General features: G+C 48.7%; 1 protein-coding gene across 4 annotated transcripts in view; it reads left to right on the forward strand.

Moving 5' to 3' along the window:
* LOC122381680 (rho GTPase-activating protein 27-like) overlaps positions 1-15379 on the forward strand; it is a 36112-nt gene that overhangs the window by 3872 nt on the left and 16861 nt on the right. For all 4 annotated transcript variants that reach the window (XM_043366147.1, XM_043366149.1, XM_043366148.1 and 1 more), the window contains exons 5-8: positions 205-1186; positions 10075-10212; positions 11244-11371; positions 12541-14896. In XM_043366147.1, coding sequence (XP_043222082.1) covers positions 10084-10212; positions 11244-11371; positions 12541-14896 — 2613 coding nt within the window. In that variant the 5' untranslated portion in view covers positions 205-1186; positions 10075-10083. The remainder of the gene's footprint in view (positions 1-204; positions 1187-10074; positions 10213-11243; positions 11372-12540; positions 14897-15379) is intronic.

The following is a 15379-nucleotide window of genomic DNA, read 5'->3' on the forward strand; positions in this document are numbered from 1 at the left end:
GTTCCTCCGTACCGACAGAACGTTTGGATACCCCCAGCGTGGTATCTGTTGTGTCGTATGTTCGTGTTCACCTGTACCGACAGAACGATGGATACCTCCTCCCAGCGTGTTATTTATTGAGTCGTATACGATGGATACCTCCCCCACCCCCCCTCTGGCATGACATCCATTGACTTGTTTTCTCATGTTCACCTGTACCTGCAGAACGTCTGGAGGTCTGTCGACCGGTGCTGGACGCCGAGGCTGATGACGTCACTCGTGGGTCGTCCCGGTGACAGCTGACAGAGCTGTCTCCGGGCTGACGACGGCTGCCGGTGACGGACACTGCGGATGATGACAGCCCAGTTGGGTCGTTTCGCTGACAAGCCACCGTGGCTGACGGTGGTACTGGGCGGATCCAGAGGTTTACGGCTGTGGAGGTGGTCAGAGCACTTCGTCTCGAAGACATGAACTGTCTTGTCTTACGACATGTGCGCTGGCAGCGATTTTACTCCTGCCTTATGAGTGACTTAATATATCGTTTTGTTTGGGAGTTTTTTTTTCTACAGTCGCTGGAAGTTTGCGACAAACGTAGTAGTAAGGCACATATAAGCATGTCGTATAACTCGTATAACTTATCCACGAAATAGACTCAATGCAAATTATTTGTTTTTCGTTCCGCTAATGTACAGCTTACGCCTTACTTACATGATACAACAGTGGTTTGCAGTTGTACCTCAATCCTTTCGAGTCATTTTGTCTTGAGTTACTAGCGTTTCTCATTAGCCTGCCAGATGCCAGTTCAAGCAAAGCCATAAAACTTGAATTCAATTTGTCACTCCCCGACTCTCCCACCGTTGGCCGTTATCTGGTTGACAGCAAACGTCTGTTGAGACTTCGACTGTTCATCAACTTGTCTTTTTGCTTTCGCTTATTGTATGACCCTCGGAACGAGTGAGTTTCACCAAAATTTCACAATCAATTGAATTCTCTTTACCCTAAATAGCAGCCAGCAGCTACGAACGTTGGGCGAGAGAATAATGCAGCTAAATAAAAGGTTCATTCATGTTGGCGGTCTACAATTATGGCGCGCCAAGGCGGAAGACTGGCGAGAGGCGAGAGATGTGTGTTGTGTTGGATAGATAGGTCAAAATAAATTGACTTGGGACTTGTTATCCCATGAATTCAAGTGGGCAGCTAACAGAAGGTAACTCTCTTCATACCATGGACATCGAACTCGGGCCTGTTCTTTGATTCCCTCTTGCTGTCCAGCAGCATGGTGAACAAGTCGAAGTCAAAGTAGGTTTCAGTTTCACTGGCTCGTTCAGGGGCCTTGGTAACAACTGGATTTCCATTACGTCATGGGTGATGATGTCACACCACGGGTGACGTTTCACTGCTGCTGCTGCTGTCCACGGAGGGCAGCGTTTGTGAGTGGAAAACAGTAGCAAAATTGTAAATGAAGGCAGTATTGGCGCTTATGCTACCCATGAAAAAATTCCACAAGAAATCCACAAGAAATATTCTAGTGGAACCACAAGAATGCAGCTAGAGAAGCTCCCACTAGGCCATCTAAAACGTGTAGTGCCTTTAAGTGGTGCAACTAGGAATCCTAGTGGAATTCCATGGAAATTGAAACAAATCCTAGTGGAAATTTTGGACCTCCGTGGTGTCTAGTTGGCTAGTGGAATGTAGTGGGCTTTTGTTGGCCTTAGTGGTTTTCTTGTGGACCTTAGTGGTCCTTTCCTTGGGTTTAGTGGATTTCTTGTGGAATCTAGTGGAATCTTTGTGGTCCTTAGAGGTTTTCTTGTGGAATTTAGTGGATTTCTTGCGGTCTTTAGTGGGTTTGTTGTGGATCCTAGTGGACCTATTGCGGTCTCTAGTGGCTTTCTTGTGTAATGTAGTGGTCTTTTTGTAGTCCTTAGTGGTCTTCTTATGGATCCTAGTGGATTTATTGTGGTCTTTTGTGGTTTTCTTGTGGAATTTAGTGGAATTGTTATGGTCCTTAATGGTTTTCTTGTGGATTCTAGTGGTTCTATTGTGGTCTCCATTGGGCTGTAGTGGATTCTAGTAGACCTACTCCAGCCTGTAGTGGATTTTTTGTGGTCTGTAGATGTTTTCTTGCTGTTTTTAGTGGTCCTTGTGAGACATAATATGCCTCACAATAACACACACAATTTATTATATGTGCGAAAGGTAAAATAAATGCAGCAAGAAGGACCTTTTGTAAATCATTACATAAGGATTGTCTTGAAATCATTAATTGTAAATTGTTAGTCATCATGTGCAAAGAGGGGAAATGTGGAATGCAGAAAGAGCCTGTTTCAGGCCATATAATGCTTTAATGACTAGTGATTTACCTTAGCAATTACATGACAATTCTAAAGGAATGATCTATGAAAGGTCTGCTGCATTTATTTTCCCAACCTCTCTAATTTTGTCAATGTGAGGAAGGAACTAACACAAAAGTTGTCTGAAAATGATATGTATTCATAAAACTTGCAAAATAGAGCACCAATATGCAAACAATGCATCCATATGTTACACAGCAGCTGTACACCAGCTTGGTGGTTAGGTAAATTCAAAACTTATTACATTTATAATGTAATGTTGAGAGAGAAAGAGATCATACCAAGAAGGCAGGAACCCAGTTGCAAAGAGATCAGGACAGGTTCATGTTGCAAGGGGATGAGATGACTAAGATGAGTTGAGGGCTATGAGGCATGTCCGATTCCCGGGAACATGTTTCAATGCTTCTTCAGATTTGAACTTCTTGTCTTCTTGAGCACGCCAGGATCGGACTTCATGCTGTGAAAAAAGGAATTAAAAGTTCATTTGGTTTACATTAACCCCGCGTTCGATGTCTCTCGGACGGCGAAGATTCTACGCCGTCCGGCCAATCACGTTCCATAACCGCAGCCGAGCCCCCGCTGACCTTGGACGGGATTGGCCGGACGACGTAGAATCTTTGTCGTCCGAGAGACATCGAACGCGGGGTATAAAAGGCAAAAGGCAGCATAGTTCAAACGACAAAGATTCTACATTGTCCGGTCAATGCCGTTCGATGTTGGGCGGGGCTGGGCCGCGGCTATCGAACGGCACTGGCCGAATGACATAGGTAATCTTTGTAGTCCGGGAGACATTGAATCCGGTCTAATTTAAAGAAGAAAAATACAAAAATTGTTTCAGGTGCCAGTTTTCCCAGCTGAAAAATAGCCGCCTGCCGGCATTTTTTTGCCTCAAGACCGCTTTACATACGGAGCGTACCTATACAGTAAAGCCCTATCTGCTTACATGCCTATCGCATTTACGCTCCGTATGTGAAGCGATTTTTAGGTCAAAAAATTCCAGCAGGCGGCTATTTTTGTTTGTAAAACTGGTCTCAGAGCGATGCAGTGACAAACTTACAATTAATACACTTTTCCTATTAGGCTCTACTTAATGGTTTTTGTCGCTAAAATTTTGTCTAGTCATTTTTTCGTCCATTGTGTTTTCGTAAGACCTATTCCTACCCTAATCTAGCCTAAAGAAACCTAGCCTACCTACCTACCTACCTAACACCTAACCACAAAAAGACGCATAGTATCTGACGAAAAAACAATGGACGAAAAAAATGATCTGACAAAATTTTACCATCAAAAATGATCCAATAGCAAAGCAATGGATACGTTTTACATATTGCCCATGTAATCAGCCTATGAACTGACAATCACAGATATTTTCAAATTGAAATTCCCAGCCAAAGACGCCCATTAAAAAAGTTGATGCTTATTGCTTACCTTTGTGGTGTCTTGTTATATGGCCAGTGGGTTGGCTCCACACAAATTACATTGTTATCTGCATTCAAAATATCTACAAAAGATTAGATTGGAATTCACAATTAATAAGCAGTTGGTCATTAGCATGTAAGATAATTGCCTGCAATTCTCAATGTATGAACCGAATTCCAGCAAATCATCAGCCTGGTCGACAGATACTCAACATTTTGCAAATCAGCAGCTGCAAATATTCATATTTCAAGTGGGTATTGTTGAATTGTTACGGTGTTGCCATGACAACTCAATTATCATTTAGCACCCCCCGGTTGCAAAATCAATTGGAAGCTACCACTAGAGTCCACAAACCACTAAAAAAGTGTGAACAACCACATGCCACTAGAATATGTTACTAGATGCCACTAGACCGGCCACTAGGACCATAAGAAACCATTTCACGCCACAACAGACCTCAATAACCACTAAAATATATTTTGTGGTCTCTTGTGGAATTTTTTCATGGGTACATATGAAATTTATAACAACATATTGATATTAGTGAATGTTTATTTTTGTTACTTTTCATAAACCCTCCAGTTTCCAGGGTCTGCATGCAAAAGTTCTGTTATTTTAGAGTCAAGCTATTGTACTAAGGGATTTATTTTGGCAATTTAGTCATGTGTTAGGTTATAAGGCTGCAGAAACTTTTAGTTGAGGTTGGTATCCACTATCCAGTTGCAGCTATAATTGTGTCATATTTTGTATCATTTTCTGAACATGTAAACACCTACCTTACCTTACCTTACCTTACCTTAGTTGGTCATCGGGTTATAAGGCCACTCGGCCTATGGGTCCCGCTCGTATCGAGTGAAAGGCATAATCGGAGAGGCTATGGTCGAATACCTATAACCTATGTGAAACGTACCTGTGGCTACCTATATGAATTCAAATATTGTGATTGTAGAAAAGCAGTTACCCTCACATTGCAGCGGGGATTAGAACATTTAACCACACTTGTTATACAAAAAGCCTGTTTGCCATCAATTTTGGGAATTCAAATTGGGTATTGGTAAGGTAGACGTAGCACAAGCTGCCCTATGCACGAGAATGAGTTTTTCTAACCCAACCTTACCTAACCTGACCTACAACCTACAGCCTTAAACCTAAAATTTACAACCTACGACCTAGTCCTACGGTATGGCATATCACGACAGCTTGTGCTACGTCTGCTACCATGACCCAACTTTGTTCCAATTCATACCAACTTGGGATGACAGTCACTGCAGATGTGTGCTGACCATGCAGGTCTTTGTTACAATTGCAATTCTATTGCGTTACAGGTTCGGCGTTCTACAGCTGCGACCCGCCATGGCTGGGCCACCGCGGCGGCATCACCTTCAGGGTGTACCTACCCGTGGCCACCCGCCGGTCGGACCCGCCTGCAGTCGCCAGGGAAGCTGCCCTGCGAGCCATTGTAGAGCTCCCGCACCCGGACGTCACTATCTGGTCGGACGGCTCGGCTCGCGGCGGGACGGAACAGGGCGGCGCAGGCGCGCTGATCCAATTCCACCACCTCAACAGAGAAGAGACCGTGCGCGCTCCTGCAGGGGCGGTCTGCTCCAGCCTAAGAGCAGAACTGACCGCCATGCGCGAGGCGTTCGCGGCTGTGGCCGGCCTGGAGGACGGGGAGTTGGCATCGATCAAGTCGGTCCGCCTCCTCACCGACTCAAGGTCTGGGCTCCAACTACTCGGCCGCGGCCCAGCTAACCAGACCATGGCCCTGGCCGCCGAGGTCTGGAGGCTGCTGAGCACCCTCGCCGAGAACGGCACCGAGACGGTGCTCCAGTGGGTGCCAGGCCATGCCGGGCTGGACGGCAACGAAACCGCCGACCGCCTGGCTGGCGAGGCCACGGCGGGCGACCAAGACAGCGCACCGATCGACCTGTCGAGTGCGCGGGCCGCCGTCACGCGCCATGTCCGGGAGCTGTCGCGACAGAGGGCAACCGCTGCCCACCCGCACCCGGACCCCACGCCTGGCCACGACTCCCTGGCGCGCTGGGGGTCGGTCACGGTGACGCTGTCCCAGCTGAGGACCGGCACATCACCGCTGACCCGTGACACGCTCCACAAGATTGGCCTGGCAGCCGACGACGAATGCCCCGCGTGCGGGGAGCCCGACAGCGCGGCGCACCTACTGACCGATTGTCCGGCCTATGAGGCGGCCCGCCGCCGCCGCTGGGGTGTCGACCCTCGCCTGGTCGACGTCCTCGGCGGCCCGGCGACGAAGGTCGTCACCTTCATCGAGGATGTTGGGCGGACCGAGCTGCCGCTCGACCCGCCGCCCCCCTGAGCGGGTTGGCGGTGGGATGCAGAAGAAGAAGAAGAAGCAACTGCCAGCGCGCCACGGCGGCGAAGCCGAGTTCCGCCGCTGGACCCCCCGCGCAATGGCCAGCACAGACAAGAGACAACCGAATCACAACACCTACAATTACGTTATTGTTATGGTATTGTTACAATTAACCCTGCTCTTTCGAGCGTGGATGCACGCTGAAATTGTCGCATAATTCCATGCAGCTTCCACCCTTCTGCAATACAAAGCTTGAATACAAAGTAGTCTTGCAATAGGTTTAGAACTTATGTGCAGATTGTCGATGCTGGTTGACTTGATGATTGGAATTGTGTTTATCTGTTTCATCTGTTTTGACTTAAATATATGGCCATGGACTATGGCCTACCTTGGGAAGTGTCTGATTTCAACAAAACATTTTTCATCAGGGTACGCTGCAGGGTACATAGTACATACGTAGTGAAAATTTTTAGCATGTATGGGTGCGCATGTGGAGATGTAGACTGCGAATGAGACGGACTACGACGGTTTTTGAACCAATTAAATCTGATTGACAACATAATGTAGGACTAAAAACTGACTGCAAGAAGAATATTCACAGAATATTCACTTCACCCGGTACAACGAAAAGGGAAAGTCAGGGAACAGAGGCAGGGTACATCTCGAAGATCAAATTGCAGGTGCCGATTGGTTATGGATCATCGCAGCTCAAGGTACTGCCATGTACTGCCTTGTGCTGCTTTATTGTTAACTGAAATTGCTTCCACCTTGTATTGAAAGAAGTCATGATGGAAGATTTTGAAAAGGTTCTTGAAAAGTGTTAAATGCTTGGAATTTATATTTCTGCAGAATTATACACCCGTATCATTCTTTACATGTCAATATTTGTATATAATTTACCATATAAGAAAATAGTGGCCTCAAGTTTCTAGGAAATATCTGATTTTGCTCTCTGGGCCACTGCAGATCCCTAAAAAGTTAGGAGCCGTCTTCATTATTTAATGTATAAAACCAAATAAATTATCACTGCTAAAAAGTGGAAGAAATGACAAATGAAAAAAAGTTTTCCTACAGCGTTGCAATCCAGATTTTAAGATAGTGATGGGCGCACTAGAAAGCAAGTAAAAGGTATTGTAAAAGTACTCCACAAGGTAAAAGTAAAGAACAAGAATATCCTTATACTGTTTCAGAATTTGGTAAGAAACATTTTTTATGTGTTTTAAATACCCGAACAAATCGATTCCAGAATCAGTCTAGATGAAATTATATGGTTTTTGTATGGTGTTGGTGGTACTTGAATGACCAAAGTCAGTACATGTCCATCACCTTTCGATATTTCCGTGGTGCTCGCTCCCATTTCATAGCTGCTCACGGTGTTTTCTGCTGACGTCATATGGTGCTGCTCCACTAGCGCCACCATACGGCGTCAGCTGGCGAATTATCCAGTTAATACCAGAGCCCCTCGTTCAGTATGAATGTCTAGTCATTTTATTTATTTTCAGCTCTTTTCTGGTGTCAATTTGTCAAGTTTTGTGTTTTTGACTTGTTTTATTTTTATTTTTTGAGCTTTGGGAGTAGTCAATATTGGTACCTATAGGCCATTTGTTGGCCTTTTCTTTGCATGAGTTTCAGTTTTGAATGAGCCTTTTTGTAAACTCAGGATTTGCTTACAAACAAAATGAAGGCTGTTTTTATTGTTGCACATTTTATTTTTAATATCATGATATGGGTCGAAGAGTCTGACACTGGACACAGCCAAACGTTTTCATTGTAGTTTGTGGCTTTGTGCTGATCTGATTGGTATCATAACTTTCTACAATGCACTTATCTAACACTTAACAGTTGCACACAGTTAGTCCCTTCAATTGTGCAACAGGAGCTTAACCAGACAAACCGGTAAAAGTATACATTAAGTCCGAGTGACTGTTTAAATATAAAGTTTTCATATTCTTACATTATTTGACATCCTGAATCCAAAAATGATACTTATATGTCCTGGAAATAAAAGGAAAACATAATCAAACCTGACCTAACCTTACCTATTTACCTACAAACCTACAGCCTACAAACCTACAACCTAAAACCTACAAACCTACCAACCTAAAACCTAAAACCTAAAACCTACAAACCTACAACCTAACCTAACCTAAAACCTACAAACCTACAACCTAACCTAACCTAAAACCTAAATTTTTTGCTGTTACATATTTGTATCAACAGCGTCACAATTGTCCACTCGGACCTAATATATACTAATACCGACAAACCTCCCAGCAAACCAGAGCTCTGTTCGGTCGCTGTTTTTTGTCAGCATGCTGTAGGTTTTCCCATAGAAGGGAGTTATTGCTGCCACTTCTTGGCCTCTCATTGGTTAAATGAATAGACCACGTGTGCTTGACCAATGAGGAGTCAAGAAATAGCAGCATGCTCGCAGCCTGCTGATAAAAAACTGTGACCAATCAGTGATCAGTGCCCAGGACAGCAGTCGAAAAGGCAGTCAAGAGGATGTGAGGCAAACATCAGCCCTTAGCATCTCCAGAACTTTGTGCCTAGCATACCAGCTGGTGTCTCACGCTGTGCCCAGCTTCATGGAGAATATATGGACCGGTGTAATGAATCTGTTGCTTTATTTTTACTGAAAGGAAGGGACCGGACACTTTGTAAGGTATCAAAACTGTTGATGCACTCTATAGGCTATTAGTCTCAATCATCAAAAACAAGTGCTACAAAGCACCTTTACAACAACAAAAAAAGCATGTCAGAAATGTATTTGCTGTCACAAACACTTTGAAGCATTAAAGCCAGTCTTGTGGTAGAACAAAATAACATTTTATAATCCTGTTAATCCTATTGAAGCAGTTGATTTTTTCTGTTGAAGCTGTTCATCCCTAGACCCAAGTTATGAATTGATTAAAATGTATAGTTTTTACATGGAAAGTTAAGCTTAGCAATCAAATATCAAGTGCAAGTTAAGAAATTACTGTGGTGCCATTACAAGACAACATAGTGTAATTCCGTATCAGAAGTGAGCTGCATGACAGCATCATATGGATGGCTAGTTGTTGGCACTTCCTGGCTTATTCAGGAAGCACACTTCTGGACTTAGGTCCAATGCATTGTCTCTGGTCTATGTTATTGAGCAAAACATTGAACACATTTATTTGTTCTGAATTTAAATGAAGAAATAAGGTGTTTTATTGTGCTATATCAGTCCAAGACATGCTGGGTGTGCTGAATTTATGGGTGGTATGCATTATCATCTTTCTCAAAGTTTGCATAGTTGTCCGCTACTCCCTTGTTTGTGCTACAGACTAATGCTGTTTTCGATGACAGCAATCGGCACCTGTAACTTGAGTTGAGCCGCTGGTACATGTCCTTGTGGAAGGACATGGTAATCATGTGTTCATACAATCTGCTTGTGAAATGAATAGACTGAATAGGTTTTTAAATGGTTAATATATGTACACTGATCACCTGATTGCTGTGATGTTGTGCGAATATTTGAGACTTTGGATTGGTGGCTATCTGGCCTGCAGAGATCCACTATCTTGCAACTCCAATCCTGTACATATTGTGTTCCCATGATAAAATTTAGTTTAACTGGCTGCATACATCTGTTCACAAGGACCATTGTGAGGATGCAGGGCTATTCCTCATACTCTGCAAGCTGTGATCAAAGTTTGAGGGAAATGCTTATCAAAGCACTTCTTCTCATAGTTATCTTGGAGGATGGCTACTTGTGATGGCAAATCATCAGCTTACAGAAGCTTTCTCGTGCTTTTTTGCAGATTTGTCTCGCGTTAGCTCTCTCATGTTAATTGTCTGTTCGCGGCAGCTGTCTCGGGGTAACCGTCTCGCGGTGGCTGTCTCGTAGCTGTGGGCTGGCAGTACCTAAGCTGCCTTTCTGTGTATGGCCGATGGCTGTCTCCATACCTGTTTGGACTGACTGTCCACCTGTCTGTACTAACCGTGTCCGTCTCTGTGACCGGACAGGCGCCGTCAATGGACAGAGACCTGGTGGTGACGGTCCTGTTCGACTTCGAGTACCACTCCAGCGATGGCCAGCGCGTGCACATGCACAAGGATGAGGAGTTTCTGGTCATACAGCAGACCAACAGCGACTGGTGGCAGGTAAATCACCAACCCTGAACTGCAAGATGTTAGCTGCACCACTTGATTGATTTGCTTTTTACGTGTGGGCATAGAAAAGGTGTGTGCTTAGTTTTCTTTGTTGCTTTGCTCATTTGCCCCCCCCCCCCTCCCCTATTCATATACCGGTATGTATCTCAAGATATGATGACAGTTCATACAACAGTCCAGATGTGATGTTGCCTAAGCTTTAGTATGAATGCTCTAGTTTTTCAGTGAGGTTATTATTGTACTCTTTCAAGCAGGTATTTCCTCTAATTTTCCTCATTATGATGACGAAAGAGTTGTGGGGACTCAGGCAACACATAAGATAAGGTGGACTGGTTTCCTCTTGCACTGTTCTGTCTGGTGTCTATGGCTTATTTTAGTTGTAATTCCTCGCTAATAATCCACTGCTTTATAGATTCCGTAGATATCTCGCTTCACCTGCGGCCGCTATCGGGCCATTTTATTTGATCTCGTACCTTCCTGTGAGCTAGCTGAACTCACCTTCCGTCAGCTGGCTGAATCCTGCACGGCCAGAGAGGCCCGCAGATGATCGGATTTAGTAAACACGCCAGATTAGCCTGTCACGTCCCGTTGCGACGCTCCCGGTAAAGCCGGCGGGCGGGTGGCGCTAATTCCTGCAACTCTACCGTGAACGTTAGAGCCCCTGGTTAGAGCTAACTACGGCGAACTGTCCCGAGATACACGGGTTGCCGCTGTGCTGTTTGGCACGGGTTGTATGGGCGTGGTGTTGAGTAAGGTGGGGGGGGGGGGGGGGGGCTCTAGTTGTAGTTGAGGAATGGTTGGGTTGGTTAGGGAGTGCGGCCATCAATATCAACTGTCCCATACTAATCCTTTTACAGCTGAGTGGGGGCTGCGTGATCGTCAGCTTTAGGAGTGTTCTCGCCTTTTTCCTTATGTGATTCCGGTTGACGGAAATCGAACCGTTGACGTTGGGCTCGCATCACAGATGATCAGCTGTGTGGTGTGTCTCAAATAAGAGAACTGACGTCAGGCTCGTGTTACAGGTGATTAGGAGCGGCGAGAGGAAGCCGTTCTATGCGCCCACTCAGTATCTGAAGGTCCAGCCCCGACCGCGGCCCCAGCTGCCGCCCAAAGTCAAACCGGTCAAACGCAATGCCCGCGATAGCAGGAGGTGAGTAAATGGTGACGGGGAGAAAATACATTCATTGCTACTGGTCATGGCAATATTATAGTAGGTATTGGTTGGCCTTGCCAGCTTGCTGTTTTGGTGGCAGGAACTCTAAACCAATTCGTAAGGTGGGACGTAATGACATTGGTGGTGGTCCTTGATCAGTGATATTCATGTACTCGTATAGATCGCCCTGTCAAGTTCCAGGAAGTATTTTTCTAACTTTCTAACTCTTTTTGCCGAGGTGTTGGTCCTTTACCGATGTTTGAACCCATTGTGAGCAAGTATGACTACCGCTTGTTAGTTGCATGCACTCTCATTTTCATTGACTGTGCAAAAGTGATGCGAATAGCGGAGGAGAATCTCAATGTCAATCTATTCCCACTCGAATTACCCTTTTGCACATTTCTTTTCGCTGCCAGGATTCGGTTGATTGGTAAGTGTCAATAAATTCAACAACCCACCAGGCGAATGCAATGTCAGCCCAGTCTGCGCAATCATGACACTTATCTGTGTGCTATGTCCTGTTACATTAGTCGCGTCTTCGTGACTGGTTGCTGTCTCTTCAGCTTGGGGCCAGTCGGAACATTACGTTAAAGGAAACAGTCCACTTTCCTGAAATCAGTATTTTGCTATTGATTTATGATTTTTTATGCTCAAAATAATCATGAAATAAAATAAAACCTTTTTGTAAAAACAATTATTTTCTATATTTTAATATAGGACGAACTATATTATATGTAAAATAATGTTTGACGCGGAAGCTTATTACGCATTGACCAATCATATTGCGTAGCTCAAACCTACGCATACTGCATTGGCTGTAAGCAGCACGCTGATTGGCTGACGATGACGTGGCTGCATTCCTGTGCAAGGCACGCATTCTTCTACAAGGCACTCTTTTCGAAACGAGAAATGGAATATCTTCGTCTAGGGTGATCGTTGAGCCGTAAAAACTCCTGATTTGTGCTAGTCTCAGCTCAAGCTACGAAACTGCTATTCCAGCTCAAAACCCCATGTTAAAAGTGAACTATTTCCTTTAATGTACTCGTCAGATTGTCTATTTGTTTAACTAAATGGCTAAGTATCGAGTGACTCACTATCTGACGCCGATTATTGCCACCCTCCATTCTCCCCGTAAGACGCTGTGACGTGCTGCTGACGTCCGTCAGGGCGCCGCTCTCCATCACTGACGCCGAGCGTCACATCAGCTGCGAGGATGACGCGCCCGGTGACGAGACGCCCGGCCGGCGGCGCTGCAACTCCCTGGAGGATGCCGCCGCCGGCTCGTCCAGCGTGGAAACGCTCGACGACTCTCCGCCGGCCCCGGTCAGTCGGCCGGCGCCTGGAGGGACGCCGCAGGCCACAGAGCTGTCTGCGGCGGCCGGTGGACAGTCTGACACGACTCCCGGGAGGGGCGCCACGCCGCGACTGCCGCCGTCTCGACACCGCCGGCCGCGCATCTCCAAGGACCTGTGGGCGCGCAGAAAGTCCTGGTCGGTGGACGAGCGTAGCCGGACCTGGGAGCTGGTGAGGCCGGAGGCGGCGCCGGCGCCGGCCGCCGCCACCAGCACCGCCAGTCTAGACGGCAGACACAGGGCCCCGCCGGACAAACGACCAGATAAGAAGGCCTCGGCTGCTGCGGCTGCGGCGACGGCGGATAGGAGCAGAGCTGGAGCTGAGCAGGGTGCTGTACCGAGCGCTGAATCAATCGCTGAGCTGAGCGCTGAACCAGGTGCTGCAGCTGGTACTGTGGCCAGTGCTGTGGCTGGTAGTGCGGTGGGAACTGTGACCGGGCCGGTGGCGGAGACAGCAGCCGTGGTGAAAACCGACAGAGTGGCTGCGACGGTGACCGTACCCGATACCTCTGCTGTGAATGTGCCATCAGCTGCGGCGGCGATCGATCCTGGGCCCGGTCCCAAGACTGTGGTTGGAGCCAGAGCAGAGCCGGGCGTCGGCACGGACCCTCGGCCGCCGCGACCCGCCGAACGGCCGGTACCCACCCCGAGACCGACGGTGGAGGGGGCTGAGCGGCGACCGGCGCTACCGTCGGCCGTCAACAAGCCGCCGCCGCCGCCCGTGCCTGTTCCTGTGACAGCAGTGCCCGCCGCGTCGGTAAGGGATGCTGCCGACCCGTCTGCTAGCGATGGAAGGACGGGTGTAAGCGGTGTGGCCCCGCGGCCGGCGGGGGAGAGTGGGAGTGACGTTGGACAGAGGCGAACCTCATCGGGAGGCGTCGATAGTTTAGAGCCAGTGAGGGCAGCTGCAGTGAGTGCGGACAGTGTTGGAGCTAGTAGGGTAAATGTAGAGTCAGTGCGGCCCGAATCCAGGCAGCGAGCTACCGAAGAACGAGTGAGGAGGCCAGCGCCAAGGCGAATCGATGCACCTAGTGTAGATAGTTCTAGTAAAACTAACCGGGCTGTCACAGAGCCACCTCAAAGCACAGACTCAGGACGTGTGACTGGAGACAGTGCCAACATAACCGGAGCGTCGGCGCGGGTCTCTGGCGGCGCGGCGGCCGGTTCTGACTCGTATCGAGTCGCCGGGGAGGGAGCGGAAGGTGCAGGTCAGAGGAGAGTCAGTATAGAGAGTGCGGGGTCTCGCCGGGTTCCCGTGGACAGCGTGGAGGTCACGGCGCCCAGACAGCAGGCGGGGAGTACCACGGAGGCCGCCGGACCCAAACGGGAGCACGGCCGGTTCAAGCAGGAGGTGCTGAAGCTGATCAGCCGCTCCCGCCGCTCAGAAGAACGCCGCTCGTCGGATGGAGCGCCGTCCAGGAGCCGGCCGACGGCGGAATTCTGGGACAGGGGCGGCCCCAGACAGCAGGACGGCCGGCCCGCGCCGCCGCCGGCCGCTCAGAAACGTCCCACCACCCTGGAGCGGGAGACGGTGACGAGTGGCGACAGGTCCGCTCCCATCAGTGGTGTTATAATGAAGTCTGCGTCTGTCGAGCTGACACGGACCGTCGCCGGGCCGGTGGAGCAGGCGGTGGCTGCGGAGCGGGCCGAGCGCGGCCCCCGGCCGGACGTGCTACCCTCAGCGGACGGCTCCGAGTCACCCCCGGGCCTCCACCGACAGACCTCCTACGACCGCAGTCTGCAGTCGTTCAGCACCTTCTCCAACCTGCGCTCGGCGCGCATCGACCTGGCCGGACACAACGCCAGCTTCAAGCGGACGGCTGAGCGGCTGCGGCGGCCGCCGGACCGCGAGGCGGACCGCTCGCGCCGGCCGACCGCCGGCCGCCAGGTGGAGCCGCCGCGAGTGGACGGCCCGCCGCGGCCGCCCGTGCCGCCCAAGACGCTCCAGCTGCGGCTGCAGCCGGCCGCCGACGGGCTGCCGACCACCCCTGACGACGGCGACTGGTCGGACTCGGAGCCGGCGGGATCCGAGTCGGAGAGCGGCTCCTGGGAGCGGCTCGATCAGATGAAGGCGGCGCTCTACTTTGCCAACCCGCTGATGCCGCGATCCGGGCTGAGTCGCTCGGCGGACCACCTGCCCGTGCCGCTGCCACGCACACGGCTCACGGAGGTAAGACTCTCCAACCTATCCGTATCACACGACTCACGGAGCTGAGAGCTGAGAAGCGTTATCTCCTGTCCATAAGATACGGCTCACATAGTTTTTAAATATAGTCAAGAAAATATTGGCCATATTTTATCGTACCTTTTCCAATCTGGGCAGGTGTTTCTGGGCTGTCTTTACAGTTCAGTCGTCAAAATGTCATCCCACTTATATTTGATGAGTAATTGTTACGTGTCGCAGGTGCTATTGTTTCGCGTTGCCTAAAACACCCCGGCCTCGGCCACGAAATGGCAGGCACCAAACACCTGCACAGAGCGGACGAAATAACCAATGGAATGGCAAGTATTTGATGCCAGTCCATTGAATCACACAGCTCTTATCATCCATTCAAGTATCAATGAATGCCCAATTGACTATCTGCATCGATCTTACTTTTCAGCTGTCGAAGCCCCTCCGGGCCGTCGCACTGATACCCCCCCCCCTCGCGTG

The sequence above is a fragment of the Amphibalanus amphitrite genome, unplaced genomic scaffold, assembly GCF_019059575.1.
Source record: "Amphibalanus amphitrite isolate SeventyFive unplaced genomic scaffold, NRLGWU_Aamphi_draft 000125F_arrow, whole genome shotgun sequence".
In the NCBI taxonomy this organism is placed as follows: domain Eukaryota; kingdom Metazoa; phylum Arthropoda; class Thecostraca; order Balanomorpha; family Balanidae; genus Amphibalanus; species Amphibalanus amphitrite.